The 15,735-nt window shown below is 38.6% G+C and overlaps 1 protein-coding gene across 1 annotated transcript in view; it reads left to right on the top strand.

The window, feature by feature from the left end:
* The window catches only part of LOC127969340 (phospholipid phosphatase 4-like), a 74,602-nt gene that overhangs the window by 4,557 nt on the left and 54,310 nt on the right, over positions 1-15,735 (top strand). Inside the window, exon 2 of the mRNA XM_052571215.1 lies at positions 7,695-7,865. Coding sequence (XP_052427175.1) covers positions 7,695-7,865 — 171 coding nt within the window. The remainder of the gene's footprint in view (positions 1-7,694; positions 7,866-15,735) is intronic.

Below are 15,735 nucleotides of genomic sequence, written 5' to 3' on the forward strand. Positions count from 1 at the left end.
CGTTGGGGGGAAGAAACCACAGAGTGTGCTTACAAACTAGGGTGACCATGTTATTTTAACAAGACATGTCATTGCTTGGATTTCTATATTGCTTGAAGTTTCCTGGTTTTGACTGTTTATGCTGCACAGACCAATCATTATTATACATCTATGTACCATGAGAGCCAAAGAGAGCAGATGACTCCTTTCAAATTGCTCTTGTGGTACTTTAATGCAGGGGCGTAGCCATCATTTCAGAAGTGTGGGGGCTCTTATTTTGGTCTAACTGACAGTATTTATTTATTTGGCTAAGATATCAAATACACTGCTGAGCAATTACCAATCATTTTTATTCTGTAATATTTTGGAGTATGCACACTGGAATGACCACGAGGTTGGCACATATGTAATGAAGTGCGTCAACAGACTGGACAGATGAAGAAGTCTAACCCTAACTGTGGTGGATACGATGAATAAGCTAAAGTCCCAAAAAGTCAGTGTGTTCCCTTAACTTGTGCTTATATTGCATTTTGTAACATGTTTCGTGTTAACAATTACAAATGTTAAACATAGAACATTTAAAGTATTTAGGACTGGTTGAATGTGATAACACTTTGAATGTTAAAGTACTTTAACAAAAAAATCTTCTGCCTACTCTTTTTAATTACTTTTTTAAGAATGGCTAAAGTGTTGAACATTGTTTGTTTTTTTCCATTACCAATATGTTGCTGCTGGTTTTAAATAAAACCTGGACCAAAATATCAAGCATGTAGGAGGTTTTTTTTATTTTTTTATTTTTTATTTTATTTTTTTAACTGTGTAATGTTGTAACGCATTTTAGTCAACTGAACGTACTTTATTAAGTCAAGTGAAAATAACATTAAACGTTGAAATTTGTTAATTTTCTATGTTTTTTTTTTTTTTTTTTTACTATAAAAATTCAATTAGCTGAACAAAAGATCTTAAGCTGGGAGACATGTGACCTTACTCAGTGAATTGAGTTAAGTGAACTACTTAGTTTAAAAGTTGAGTAAACTCCAAAAAAAAAAAAAAAAAAAACTGTGCAGTAACTTGCCTCGTAATTTTAAGTTATTTCAGCTTTTCTTTTTTTACAGTGTATAAACTATTTATTTGTAGCAATCGTACATGTGTTTTCTGGAAATATATATATATATATATATATATATATATATATATATATATATATATATATATATTAGCGAGAGCTGGATGCCTTGTTGTTGTTACTTCTATGACTCAGTTTTGGACTTTCTACACGAGAGCACCCTCCGACTTCGAGTGTGGATAAAACATACTTCATGAGAGTGTTCAGCACATTTTGGATATGAACAAAAAGTAATTCATCTAAAATATTTTCTCTTTAATTTACATGTATTCTATGCCCATGCTTTGATGTCATTGATGAGTCTGCGCAGTCCTGCTTCAAGTCAAACACAAACCTAATCTGTATGCATATTTGCATTGCTTTCACCATTCTCTGCAGATCTCATCTTCTCGCGTTCCACAAATAGCTGATTATAAACAATGCCTTTATATTATTAATCAAACTACTTTTCGATCATTACCTTCTGCAAGTATGTAAACAAGAAAACAAAGCTAAAACCTGGATATTTTAGGCAATATAGAAATCTTAGCAAGGACGTGTCCCATAAAAATGACACATATGGTCACCTTATTCCAAACCCTGAGAAAAAGCAGAGGATCTAGCAGGAGAAGACCAAGATTAGGACAAGCCCATTTCATATCCCTCTGCTCCCCTCCGTCTTGGATAACAAAAATAATAATCATTATTTTCTATAGTGCCTTCAAATGTTGCATCTCAAAGCACTTTACATCAAACAAATAAAACATAAAAATACACCTTATAAATGTTATAAAATAAGCAAAAAATAAAATAAATAAAAAAAGAAATGTGCATTCAAAACACTTAAAAATAAAATATAAAATGTATATATATATATATATATATATATATATATATATATATATATATATATTTTTTTTTTTTTTTTTTTTTTTTAAATAAAAGCTACCCTGAAGGAATGGGTTTTAGGTGATATTAAAAAATGTTAAGATATTTTGCTTGCCTTATTTCCATAAATAAAGAGTTCCATAGTTTTGGAGCTACCAGAGAAAAAGCCCCGTCACCCATCAATCTTAAATGTTTTGATGGAACAGTTAGCAAAAATGTATTAGAGGAGCGAATGTCATGCATTGGGGTATAGGGAGTTAAAAGTTCTGACAAATAAATAAAGCTCTGACCTAAATCCACCCATGGTAACAAATTGTTGATATGTGAGTTAGCACCAATTATGTACAATATCAGAGATCCCAAAATGGTTTCTAAACAAAGTGAAAGTGACGTGACATACAGCCAAGTATGGTGACCCATCCAAAATGAACACACACCCGGAGCAGTGGGCAGCCATTTGTGCTGCGGCGCCCGAGGAGTAGTTGGGGGTTCAGTGCCTCAGCAATGGCACCTCAGTCATGTGTTACGCCCCGTCTAGGGGTAGAGCGTAACATGGGAAAAAACAAGCGTGAACCATCAACTTCTTTTGAATTTTATTTGGGAGTCCACTTTCAGGAGCTGACAGTGCCAAAATAATAAACAAAATGTGCTAAATATTAAACCCTCTAAATTACTTATCCAAAATAAAATAAAGCAAACAAAAATACAATTCTCTTAACCTAACTACCTAATCCAGAAACAGAGACCCAAACGTTACAAAAACAAAAGGTGGCGTCTAACTCCCTACTTTCCCAAAACTATTTACAATATTCAAAATAAAGATTTACAAAGAAATAAAGCTCAGAGGAATATCCAACAAATGGGGGTAAAACAAACACAAGCACCATACAAACAGCATGGTTCACAAAATGGCCACCGGCCACCACCGGCCACCCCCCTAAAGGAAATGCTGTCATCTCTCTTAAAGGGGCGAAGACCAATCAGAGGGCAACAGCAATGAGTCTGCAGGAACCAATCAGCAGAAACCTGTGCAGACACACACACAAACCAAAACACAAAAACTATAGGGTCATAACACATGGTATTGCCGGCCCGAAACTCTCTAACGATTAGGCCACGACTTCCCCACAAGTAATTAAAAAAGAATGATCTACTGTGTTAAAAGTGGCACTGAGATCAAAAAGTACCAAAACTGAAATATAGCCAGTATCTGAGGAAATTAGCAGATCATTAGTGACCTTGACCAATGCTGTTCTAATGCTATGAAATTTACGGAAACCAGACAGCAAAGGCCCAAAAAGATTGTTTTCAGTTAGCAGTAGCAAGGAGCAACAACTGGCTCCAAAACTTTAGCAAGAAAAGGGAGATTTTTAGGTTTTCATAATCAGTGTTTGTCTTTTTTGGTACTGGTGTAACCACAGCTATTTTAAAAGCTATTATAAAAGCTGCTGGTACAACACTAGTACACAAAGAGTCCTTTATAATACAGAAGACAACAGGACACAAATAAACAAAACATGATCGAATACAATAAGCTAAATGCACAAATAAGGAAGAGGCACAAATACATTTGCATGCAGAATCAAAATGCAACCAGTTTATTACTATTAAAAACAAGGTCATTCAGAACATGAAATCATAAACAGAACACATGGAGAAAAAAGGCAAAGGAACTACCCACAACAACTTCTCAAAGAGAACAACTACCAAGACTGACTAAAACACTGGGCATTACGCAGAGACACTAACAACACAACATGGAAACAAGACACACCAGGCAATGCAAAAGGACTAAACTGTAAGTTGACTTAAAAATAGCACTCTAGACAGAAAGTAACACATTAGGTACAAACACAAGACAGGGTAAGACAGGCTAAGATCACACACACTCTTGCTACCTAGATTTCATGCACAAATGTGTGTATATGCATGCTTAGTGAATAAGATCCAGTGTTTTTGTAAGACCATAACTGTCAATGTAAATGTGAAACCCTTAATTAGTAAAACTAATGCTCTGTGTTCTGCCATTTTGCGTAATCACTTTGTAGCAGAAATGACTCGAACCAGACAAATTAAAGAGTCGATCAGGGCTGTGGCTGAAACACGAGCTGAATTCCTCAGTTATGCAACAGGAAGTTATAAAACATTCTGTGCCACAAGTCCCAAGCAAGATAACCAACCAACCAACGCTTTCACAGAACATCTTTCAACATTAACACCACTAGAACAATTATTGACATTTTCAATTCGGAGAAGAGATTTGTCAAATTTGTTGTTCGTAATTGATAAGCAACGTCGGACATCACATGTAAACCCATGAGAGTTATACACCAGATCCATTGACTTCCCCCACCAAGCAGAACCAGACTGAAATTCCTAGGAGGGAAGGGGGTTTGAACCTCTGGTCTCCACAGAAATCTTTGTCAAGAGAATGACAAAGAAACTGTCTTTTGTACATATATATGGACCAAAATGAACTCCAAAATGACTTTTAAATGAATATCAGTCCATCGCTTAGCTCCATATTCATTTATATGTAACCCACACATTTGACTATCATGTTATAATCAATTATTGTGTATGTCTTTTAATAACTATGGGATAGCATAGTCATGTCTAGTATCTATGTAATTGAATATGCTTGCTTGAAATAGTCCAGACAATCAGTTATTTGTCAAATATATCATATTCTTGTTATAGGAATCATGTCCAAAATTAGACCCTGCAAGGGCAGGAAAATTCGGACCTCATGCTTGGTAAGATAAACATATGATTTATGATACCCCCGAGCCAAGACAATATCTGATTGGTCAACATTTGAGGTGTGGCCAACAGGCCAGTTTAAATACTCAGGACACCATAAAATCCTGCTTTTAGTCTCTAGCTATAATTCTACTATTAGTCATGTCTGCTTTTAGTTGTTATCTTTGATTCTGCTACTAGTCATGCCAGATTTTAGTCTCTAGCTATGCTTCTGCTATTAGTCATGTCTGCTTTTAGTTGTTAGCTTTGCTTCTGCTACAAGTCATGCCAGCTTTTAGTCTCTAGCTATGCTTTTAGCTTTGCTTCTTATCTTTAGCTTTTAGCCATGCTGTTTGTCATTACTGTTCTTTGAGCGCGGTTCCAGCGTGCTTCAGCCTGCACGCCTGCTGCTACTTAGCCACGATGAGAAGAAACACAACCTAGTTTCGTCGTAGTTTATTTATTTTCTTTTCCGTTTGAGAGTTTCATGTTCTGAGTTAAGTTTTGTAACGCCGTCTGACCTCGACTGCCCGTTCAACTTCAACCAGTGCACACAACTGCATCTTCAGCCAACGGCCCACCACGGGCCTTCCTAAGACGTCACTTCAACGACTACTGAACTTCCAGCCAATCAACGACAACTTTACACAGGCAATGTACCTTCAGACATTTGTGCTGGTGTATCTAATATAATTTTAACCTCATTGAGGAACTCCATGCAAGGGTTAATTAAGTGATTGATGGCTGTTCATGTCTATGCAATTTAACGTATTGCTGTAAACTTGGGATTCCATATTTCCATTCTCTTATACTCATCTTTCCCTAACTTTTGATCTTCCTGTGACTTGTGTGAATGTGTGAGTGCGTGCGTTTATGTGTTAGATTAGTTTATATGTCTTAGATTTATCTAATAAAGCCGTATTCATATTGAAAAGAGAAGTATCTTGTGTTTGTGCTTACAAGTTAATGTCTTAAACTGCGGATCTTGTTACTGTGCTAATTGATAGTGTCTTCACTATACTTTGGATATTAATATCCATTGCAGATTTGATGTTAAACGGCTTGTTCAGTGAATCGCAGGGCGTCTAAGTGATCAGCCGTGAAACAGTGATTCTGTTCAAATTCCCTTTAAAAACCTTAAATGATTCCCTTTGAGCTAAATTGACCTGTTTCTCTTACACTTTTCAAAATCCAACATAATTTTGAATTGGCATATTGGATACCAAATTATTCAGTTTCATACAATCATCAGTTTTGCTGATACCTTTATCGTTAATGTAACAGCGCAAAGCTCCAAATCTCTATTCAAGTTAATTTTTTAATAGCTGTAGTAATTAATGTAAAGCATTGTTGATACTCAACTATATATCTCAATGAGACCAGATGAAACTTCTAAATTATCCTAGCTAACAGTGTTTTCCTTTTAAATTCGGATAAGAGATATTAGTTATTGGACCAAAAACATTGCACAGAATCTCGTAGACTACAGTTTGCAACTACGGATGTACTGTTACTTCATCTACAGTCAAAAATCTGGGTGTTATATTAGACAGCAACTTGTCTTTTGAAAACCATATTTCCCATGTTACAAAAACAACATTCTTCCTTCTTAGAAACATTGCCAAGCTACAAAACATGTTACCTGTTTCTGATGCAGAAAAGCTAGTTCACTGGACTATTGTAATGCACTGCTAGGTGGTTGTCCTGCATCTTGAATAAACAAGCTACAGGTAGTCCAAAATGCAGCGGCCAGAGTCATTAGCACATCAAGAAAATATGATCGTATCACCCCAATTTTACAGTCTCTGCACTGGCTACCTATTAAGTTCTGTATCAGTTACAGATTATTATTACTTACCTATAAGGCCCTAAATGGTTTAGCTCCTGTTTACCTAACTAGCCTTATACCATGCTACAATCCATCATGCTCCTTAAGGTCACAAAACGCTGGACTTTTGGTAGTTCCTAGGATAACAAGGTCCGCTAAAGGAGATGGTGCTTTTTTGCGTTTGGCTCCCAAACTCTGAAATAGCCTTCCTGATAATGTTCGGGGTTCAGACACATTCTCTCTGTTTAAATTCAGATTAAAAACACATCATCTCTTTCACCAAGCTACCGAATAACACATCTCATAATCTGTGACTGCAGTTGTATCTGATCAAATGCGCATTATTATTCTTTAGCTTGGGTTAAAATAATTAATTTTACTTGTTTGGAACACCAGCTATGCAAATTATGTCTCTGTTTGTTTCTCTGTTTTGTCACGATATTTACATCCCGTGATAACTAGGATTTCCACAAGCTCCAGTCTGGATCCAGAACACCTGAGAAGAGATGATGCCAACCCCTCAGAGGACATCAGATGATGCTAACCCTGAAACAACATACAGAACAAGCAAATATTGCTACAAGTGTGATGGCATCATATAATGATTGCTGTTAATAGTGTTCATCGTCTGGTTGACTACGTCTTGTATTAATTGTTCTGAAATTGAATAAATGAAAATGATTTTATATGCACATAAACTGAAAGCCACCACTGACAAGCAACTACTACATATTGTACAAACTTAATTTTCTGTAAAGTTGCTTTGCAGTGATTTGTATCATAAAAAGCGCTATACAGATAAACTTGAATTGAATCGTTAATGTAAAATATAGATTTAAAAATTTTAGGGTAGAAAAGTAATAAGAGTGTTCACAAATCTGATTTTCTTTTATGACTTTTCATGGAATTAAAATGAATCCAAGTTCTGTTCTGTGCATTTAGAAAGATTAGAACATTTGGGGTGTTTTATAGTGATTCTGTTTCAGAAGGATGAGACAGCAGTTCTATTTAATATTACTGCTGTCTAAGAGACAATTTAGATATAAAAGAGCTTTCTTACATGATGTGTTTCCTGCTTTATATGGTTTCTTACAGGACTTTGCATTTACTTTAAACATTTTCTATTTCTGTTTCTCTCTCCTTTTGTTTTAGTTGCTTTTTCTGGTCTGGGCTTTACTTCATTATACTTGGCAGGCAAGTTGCAGTGCTTCACAGCTGCTGGACGCGGGTGCAGCTGGCGTCTCTGTGCCATGATCCTGCCTCTCTACAGTGCAATGATGATTGCTCTGTCCCGCACCTGCGACTACAAGCATCACTGGCAAGGTCAGAGGTTTACAGCAGTGTTCCAAAAAAGCATGCAACTGCTTAGTCAGTATGTGTGTCATCATCTGACAGTCAAGTCAAGTCAGGTCACCTTTTTTTATATAGCACTTTAAACCAAAAAGATTGTCAAAGCAACTGAACAACATTAATTAGGAAAAAAGGATGTTAACAATGCAAAATGACAGTTTAAAGCAGTTCATCATTGAATTCAGTGATGTCATCATTCAGCTCAGTTCAGTTTAAATAGTATCTGTGCAATCATTTGCCATCAAGTCATTGATATCACTGTAAATGAAGTGTCCCCAACTAAGCAAACCAGAGGTGACAGTGGCAAGGAACCAAAACTCCATCGGTGACAGAATGGAGAAAAAACCTTGGGAGAAACCAGGCTCAGTCAGGGGCCAGTTCTTCTATGGCCAAACGAAACCAGCAGTTCAATTCCAAGCTGCAGCAAATCATCTGTTTCCTGTGGGCTTGTCCCGGTGGTCATCTGAGACAAGGTCTTTATGGGGTATCTGTCTCTGGGGCTCTTCTAGTTGTCCTGGTCTCCACTGTCTTTCAGGGCTATAGAGGTCCTTTCTAGGTGCTGACCCACACTGGATCTGGGTGACTGCAGTGTCCCTCTGATCTGGATACAGACTAGATCTGGTGGCTACGGTGACCATGGAATTAGAGAGAAACAGACTAATATTAGCGTCGATGCCATTCTTCTAACGAAGTAACAAGTACATCGGGTGTTATGGGAAGTGTTCCCGGTTCCGGTTTACCTAATTAATGCAACGTAAAAATCCTTTACTGGATTTGGATATTAGAAGCGTATTAGTGTGTTATGTGTAAGCCAGGTTTAAGATATAGGTTTTTAACCCTCTGAAGTCGATTAACCCCTAAAGGGTGTACTTTTTTTGTATACAGACATAATAACAACAAAACGTTGTGCACTTATAAAATAAAGATAACAAACAAGGTTTGCTGTCTGCAGCCTTTGTCTGCGCTGATCTTCAGTTACAAACGCGTCGTTAAAATTAACTGTAACTCAGTGAATACTCAATGAGGATATATGAGAGAGATATCTATAGAAAGCTTGACGTCTACTTTTAAACTAAACAAGTGCTGCCGAAAACAAATATTCTGTCATAAAGTAATCCATATGAAAACAACGCGATGTCAGTTCCCTATCAGAAGCTACTCTCGATGCTGCGCTCAATAGTGCTAATGAGAAAATTCTTTGTTTGACCGGTTGTGAAGCATGTGTGTCAAACACGCCAAGAATTGGCTTAAATAACCTTGGCAGGTGACGTCACTGATAATGTGCACCTGCAGGTTGTAAATAGACGTGAAATGGAAACACCCTCAGGTTTCTTTGTCTTCAGAGACTGCATTGTGTGTGTGTGTGTGTGTGTCACGCTGATGAAAGTATTAGTTTAAAAGGAAGAATGTTGAGAGTTATAAAAAAAAAAGGAAAATGAAAGTTCTAACTATTCTTGCTGATTGTATATGAGATGTGTGCCTCGCTCTCCATGGCCGATCTCTGAAGTGTTTATTGTTAAAAAAAAAAAAGGCTGCTTTCGCATTCTAGAGTGGCAGTTCTAAGCACCGCGGTTCACTTCCTATCCATGCTAGGCTTTTTGCTCTCACGAGGAACGAGCTGCTTCCCGCTCATTAAGATCGCGCTCCGATCTGGAAAGATTGGACAGTTCTCGCACCCACCTTCGAAGCGTGCCCATGTACTTCTTCGGATTAGGCAGAGGCTGCTGTAGCTGTAGCTTCTGTTGAAATGGACATTGAGAGTGCTCTTTCCAAGCGCTCCTCTTGCGATTATAAGCACATGAGGAGTTACTAGGTGGTGACTCGTGCAGTGACCAGATTAAAGCCTTAAAATTAGATTTTGTACATTATGATTTCATAGGTGATAGAGACGCTAGCTGCTATCTCTTCCCCATTGGAGCAACATCATTTAAATAAAAATATAAATAAATGATGATGATTATGATGAGGAATAAAAAAAATTATATAAAATATGTTGCAGCCAGTCGCTGACGTGCTCAAACATAATTCCTCGAGTCCGTTTCATTCCATTGAAGTTTTTTATTGCATGTCATGTGAATAATTGTACCTGTAATTGTAGCTTTCGGTGAATAATCCAAAATTTGTTACGGGATAAACGAGCGTTCAAAGAAAATATACTGCTGCACCTCGCTAGCCACGACAAAAAACTTTCAAAACACCTGAGCTACGTGTTAGATTGAACCCATTAAAGCAGGTGCTGCAGTCACCTGTTTGCTGGTGGGCGGGTTCAGTAAAAAAAAAAAAAAGCAAAGCAATATTAAAGCAAGAAAATCTGAATATACAAACAAATGTAGCATAACCACACCTAACTATTTTTAACAAAACACATTATTATCATAATTCGCCTCAAACCATAATAAAGAAAGCAAGTATGGCTCCAACATACCGGCCCCTAATTGTTCTGTGAAAAAACAGTACAATTACAAACATACTATAGGAGACAGATAATATTTACAGAAATGTACAACCAGTTTACCAACACACTCCTTTTTTTTTTTTTTAGTAGACGCAATGCATCAGTTCATAAAAAATCAGTTCATCAAAATCAGTTAATCAAAAATCAGTGTAAACGTCAAGTGAAAGGACAAGAGAAAAGAGGGACAGAGATAGAAAAAGAGATAGAAAGAAGGCTCGTCAATCTCAGTCAGTGGCTTCCAGAAGTAAGGCAAGTTTTGAGATCGGCCTTATCAAGGTGTTGGTCTTGGTTTGCACAAACCCCCTTCTATCTGGTAAAGTTTGGGTTACGCAGCCCATGAGCCACGAGTTCCTTGGAGCAGAGTCATCCACTATCAATATAATGTCTCCAACAGCAAGATTTCTCTGTTTTGTTGTCCACTTCTGTCTCTCTTGTAACTCTGGCAAATATTCTTTTGAAAAGATTTGCCATGTACTGCACTTGGCGTCATCTCTTCTAGCCATTGCAGTCATTTGAGCGGAATACCAGGTGGTAGGGAAGGCTTTCCTCTGAGAAGTAAGAGGTGGTTTGGTGTGAGAGGCTCCAAGTCTAGAGGGTCATCAGAAGCTTTGCAAATGGGTCTGTCATTGATTATGGCTTCAACTTCACATAGTAAAGTAGCCAATCTTTCCTCACCCAGAGCCTGTTCTTGCTGTAAGAATGCATCTGACAGTTTTTATTGGTCTTTCCCAAATTCCACCATGATGGGATCCAGTGGGTGGGTTGAAAGTCCAGGAAATGCCCCTTTTGAGTAATGCGGCATGGATCTTTGAATTGTCCAGATCACACCATGCCGTTTCAATGTAGTCCGTCCTCTTTTGATTTCAAAAGATCCAAAGTAGTCGATGCCTAAATTGGTAAATGGTGGTTCGTCAGCTGATAGTCTTTCTTGAGGCAAGTCTGACATGTACTGTTTAACTTTAACACAGCTTTCTCTTCTGCAGTGGACGCATTTGCTGATCACATTCCTAACTGCAGAGTTGGCCTTTGGTATCCAATACTTCTGTCTTAAATGTGAAAGTGTAAGGTTTCGACCACTGTGTCCGACAGTTTCATGAGCATGCCTAATAATGAGTGTCATCACATGATGGTGTCTTGGCAGTAGTGTTGTCAAAAGTAGGGGTGCTCCGATCACGATCGGCCGATCGTTAATGCGCATCTCGTCAGTAAAGACGGTTCTTTAATCAGCGGTTAATTCCATCAGGTGCGTGATTTCACATAGAGCAGCTGTTACTACACAGAGCCATTGTTAATTGAGAAGATGCGGCAAAAAAAGCTGAAAATGAAGTGGATTTGCGCATCTTCTCTATCACGCACCTGATGGAATTATCCGCTGATTAGAGAACCGGCTTTACTGACGAGATGCGCATAACGATCAGCCGATCGTGATCGGAGCACCCCTAGTCAAAAGACCCGGTACTTCGGTACCAAGTCGGTACTAAGTTTTTTTTATGTGACGGTACCAGGTTTCTTTAAGTACCGGTAGTACCGAGGTCCCATTCAAACCCGCTTCAGCGCTATAATTTCCGCGAAGCAGAAAACGAGGACGGAATCTCAAAATCCAGTCATGAAAATGAAACTTACATTATAATATGGACAGTCATGGAATTTGACAGAGTTAAAATTGTCAAAGTCAGCATAAATTAATCAAATCAAATCTCCATATGGACCAGTATCTGTAAATGTTAAGCCACAAAAGTTGTTTGTTCTGCGCGTCTCTGTGTGAATGAATGAATGGCAGAGACGTGCGGGTTTGTTTACTACATAGACTGAAGCGCATGACGCTTGCATTAATTTCAGCATCTGAGCTTCAGAGTTCTCTCTCCATCAAGCGATCTGTATTTTTCAGTTCATCTCAATGGATGCACAGCGCACGTGTATTTGATGCTCTGTAAACTCTTTGTGAAGGCACACGGCTCACAGTCGCTTTACTAATAGCACTGTTTCTCACACATGCAAAGAGAGAGAGAGCGAGAGTCTTACCATGCTGAATCGACACGCTATATTTGAACTATTCTTTGTTGTCTTCTCCTGTCAAAATAATGGAGTTCATTTAGAATTAGTCGTATTCATTTTCGAGCAAGCAGAAGACATACCGGTTTCTCCGGTAGTGGGCGGAGCTAATGCACAAATGGCAATTTCATTGGCTGGCGCTGATCTGGTACCGTCCCTGTTTTGATTTCAGCAAATCAGTTTGACCGAACACATACAACGTGATCAATATTCATGAACCCAGCAGCTCATCAATTCATAGTGCATTGTATATACATTTGTATGATAGTAGAATTAGTGGTAGTATTATCTTTTAATAATAATTAATATGATCTATTACTATTTTTTTTACAGAAACCCTCAATGACCAAAAATATCTTAAGCATCACCACCAGTCTTAAATATAATTATATATTATTATAATTACATAACTTGTAGAAAAACTTGTAAATAAGTATAAAGAATTGTATTGGTTTTATTTTTAGTGATAAAAAAGTTATTTTTTTAAAATTAGCATATTTTTGTGTTTTGCTTTGGTACCCAAATTGGTACAGAGAACCGTGGATTTTCACTGGTATCGGTACCGAATACTGAAATTTTAGTACCGTGACAACACTACTTGGCAGAATGGCTGGATGCTTGGCTTCAGATGGCATTGCTGACCTTACCAACCTTCCACCGACTCTTATTACACCATCTTGAAGAGTAGGGGTAAGCTTTTGTATGTGACTGTTCTTTTTCACAGTCATTCCTTTTGTCAGACATTCCAGTTCATGTTTGTACTCCATATATTGACAGAATTGCACTATAGCTTTTTCAGCATCCTACAATATTTCCTAACACAGTAAACCTTTACTGCATCCTTTCACTTCAAGTGGCTCTTTACTTTCCTTTTTCTTTTTGCAAATCCTTTTCAGTTCTACCTTTATCATCAACATCCAAGCAACAGCTTTGAGTGATGAATTTTTGTGATTGTTTTTGCAGATTCGTCCAAGGTGGAAATACTGATAGTGAACACTTTCACTTCTGGATCGTGTTTTGTCAATGTGATCTCTGGGAACTGTGCCACTCTGCCTCCAGTTGCTGCAAGAATGCAGGGCCTTGTATCCACTTAGATTGTAAGAACTGTGTTGCAGACAAGCCTCTTGATGCACTATCAGCAGGGTTTATAGTGCCTTTGACATACCTCCACTGTGTTACTTCCGATGCTGCGTGGATGATGGCAACTCTGTTGGCAACGAAAGTATGTATTTGAGTACAGAGGTACTGTCTGTCCAGAAAACAGAAGGCTCCAGAGGGAGTTCAAGCTCTTCTTGCAGCACTTTGTCCATTCGTATTGCCATTGCAGCGGCTGTGAGCTCAAGCCGTGGGATGGTAATAGGTTTCAATGGCACCACTCTGGCCTTACCCATGATAAAGGCGCAACAAATCTCATGCTCATGATTTACAAGCCGTAGGTAAGATACAGTGCCAAAACCACTCTCACTCGCATCTGCGAAATGATGAAGCTGTCCAGATATGAGGCCTCCAAACTGCTCAGGTGTAAAGCATCTTCTGACTTGGACTTTCTCTAATAGAGACAGGTTGGATACCCATTTCAGCCATCTTTTTTCCAGATGTTCAGGTATTTGGTCGTCCCATCCTAGCTTCAAGCCACACAGTTCTTGCAATACCTGTTTTGCAACGAGGATGACAGGTGCCAAAATACCTAGAGGATCGTATATAGAGCTTATCATAGACAACAAGCCCCTTCTTGGATGGAACGTCTTTGAGTTGGATTTTGAAGTTGGATTTTGAAGACAAACGAGCCAGACTGCACACCATTGAACTCCAAGAGCTCTTTCTATTGGCAATGCATCCTTGTCCAAGTCTAAGTCTTTCAGCTCCTGAGTTAAGCTTCGCTCTGGAAGGGATGCAAGCACTGTTCGGCTATTACTAACCCATTTGTTCAGCGTGAAACCACCTGAGGCACACAGTTGGGTGAGCTGTCCTGCAAATTGTACTGCCTCTTGCTCAGTATTCACAGACTTTAAGCAGTTGTCCACGTAAAAATTCCTGAGCACAGTGTGTGTAACATCTGGGTCAAATTTGCCAATATTGTCTCTGGCACATTGCTGCAATGCAAAAGTCGCACAGCTTGGAGAAGATGTAGCCCCAAAGATGTGCACAACCATTTTGTATTCTTCAAGCGCCATGTCCAAGTCCCCATCAGGCCATCACAAGAATCTCAAGAGATCCGAGTCTTCCTCGGATACATGCACCTGATGAAACATGGATTCAACACCGGTAATGAAGGCAACAGGATTTTGGCGAAATCTAGTGAGGACCCCAATAAGATTGTTGGTGAGATGCGGGCCTTGTAGAAGTCACGAGTTTAGAGACACACCTTGGTAGGTAGCTCCACAATCAAATACTACCCTCAGTTTGAGTCTTTTTTAGGGTGGTACACTCCGTGGTGAGCAATATACCACTTTCGCCCTTCATTTGTCCTCTTTTGCTCCTCCTCTGATGGTATTTGGACTGCCAAGCCTTTTCTCAGAGTTTCAGCCATAAATGTTTTGTAGTCCTCATAGAATTGGCTGTTTCTCAACAGCTTCCTCTTTAGACTTATAGCTCTTTGCTCAGCAAGGCAGCGGTTATTGGGAAATGCCACATCTGCATCCTTCAAGGGCAGTCCAATGCTGTAATGTCCTTCATGCAGTTTCACAGAGTTAGAGACCAACTGCATGAACATTTTATCCTCTTGAGACATCTCCAAATGCTCCACCTTCTGGCACTCTGGGGAATCTACTTTCATTTGTTGCTGCAGCAATTCCTAAATTTTCACTACAGAAATTCAGTTCGCAGTAACATCTTTCCATGTGCTTTATGAGTGGTCCATTAACTGTCCATCCCAGAGTTGTTTTTATTGCATAGGGACCATTTCCCTGGCTGTTAATTATCCGCCATGGTTCCAATATCTTAGGAACATTGTTTCCGATGAGTAAACGAATTTCTGCATTTACCTGTGGAATGTTCACATCATGGAGATATTCCCATTGAGCAATATCTTCCTGATTGGGGATATTTTCAGCCTTTACATGAATGTCAGGGTTCGAATATATCTCTGGCAAGTCAAAGAAGTCATCATTGTCCAGTCCACTGATTTCCATGTCTGCCACCACAGATGTATCAACCACTTTTTCCTTGTTCATTGTTCTTAACATGATTCTTGTCCTTGTTGTCTGCAGTTGCCTCAGAAGGGATTCTGTGTAAAAGCTTGCAGAACTCCCAGGGTCCATAAAGGCATGTGTGCAAATTACTTTGTCACTTTTCTTTAGTTTGACTTTAACCGGCACTATGGCAAGATTGCATGCC

Source organism: Carassius gibelio, chromosome B12, assembly GCF_023724105.1.
Source record: "Carassius gibelio isolate Cgi1373 ecotype wild population from Czech Republic chromosome B12, carGib1.2-hapl.c, whole genome shotgun sequence".
NCBI lineage: Eukaryota > Metazoa > Chordata > Actinopteri > Cypriniformes > Cyprinidae > Carassius > Carassius gibelio.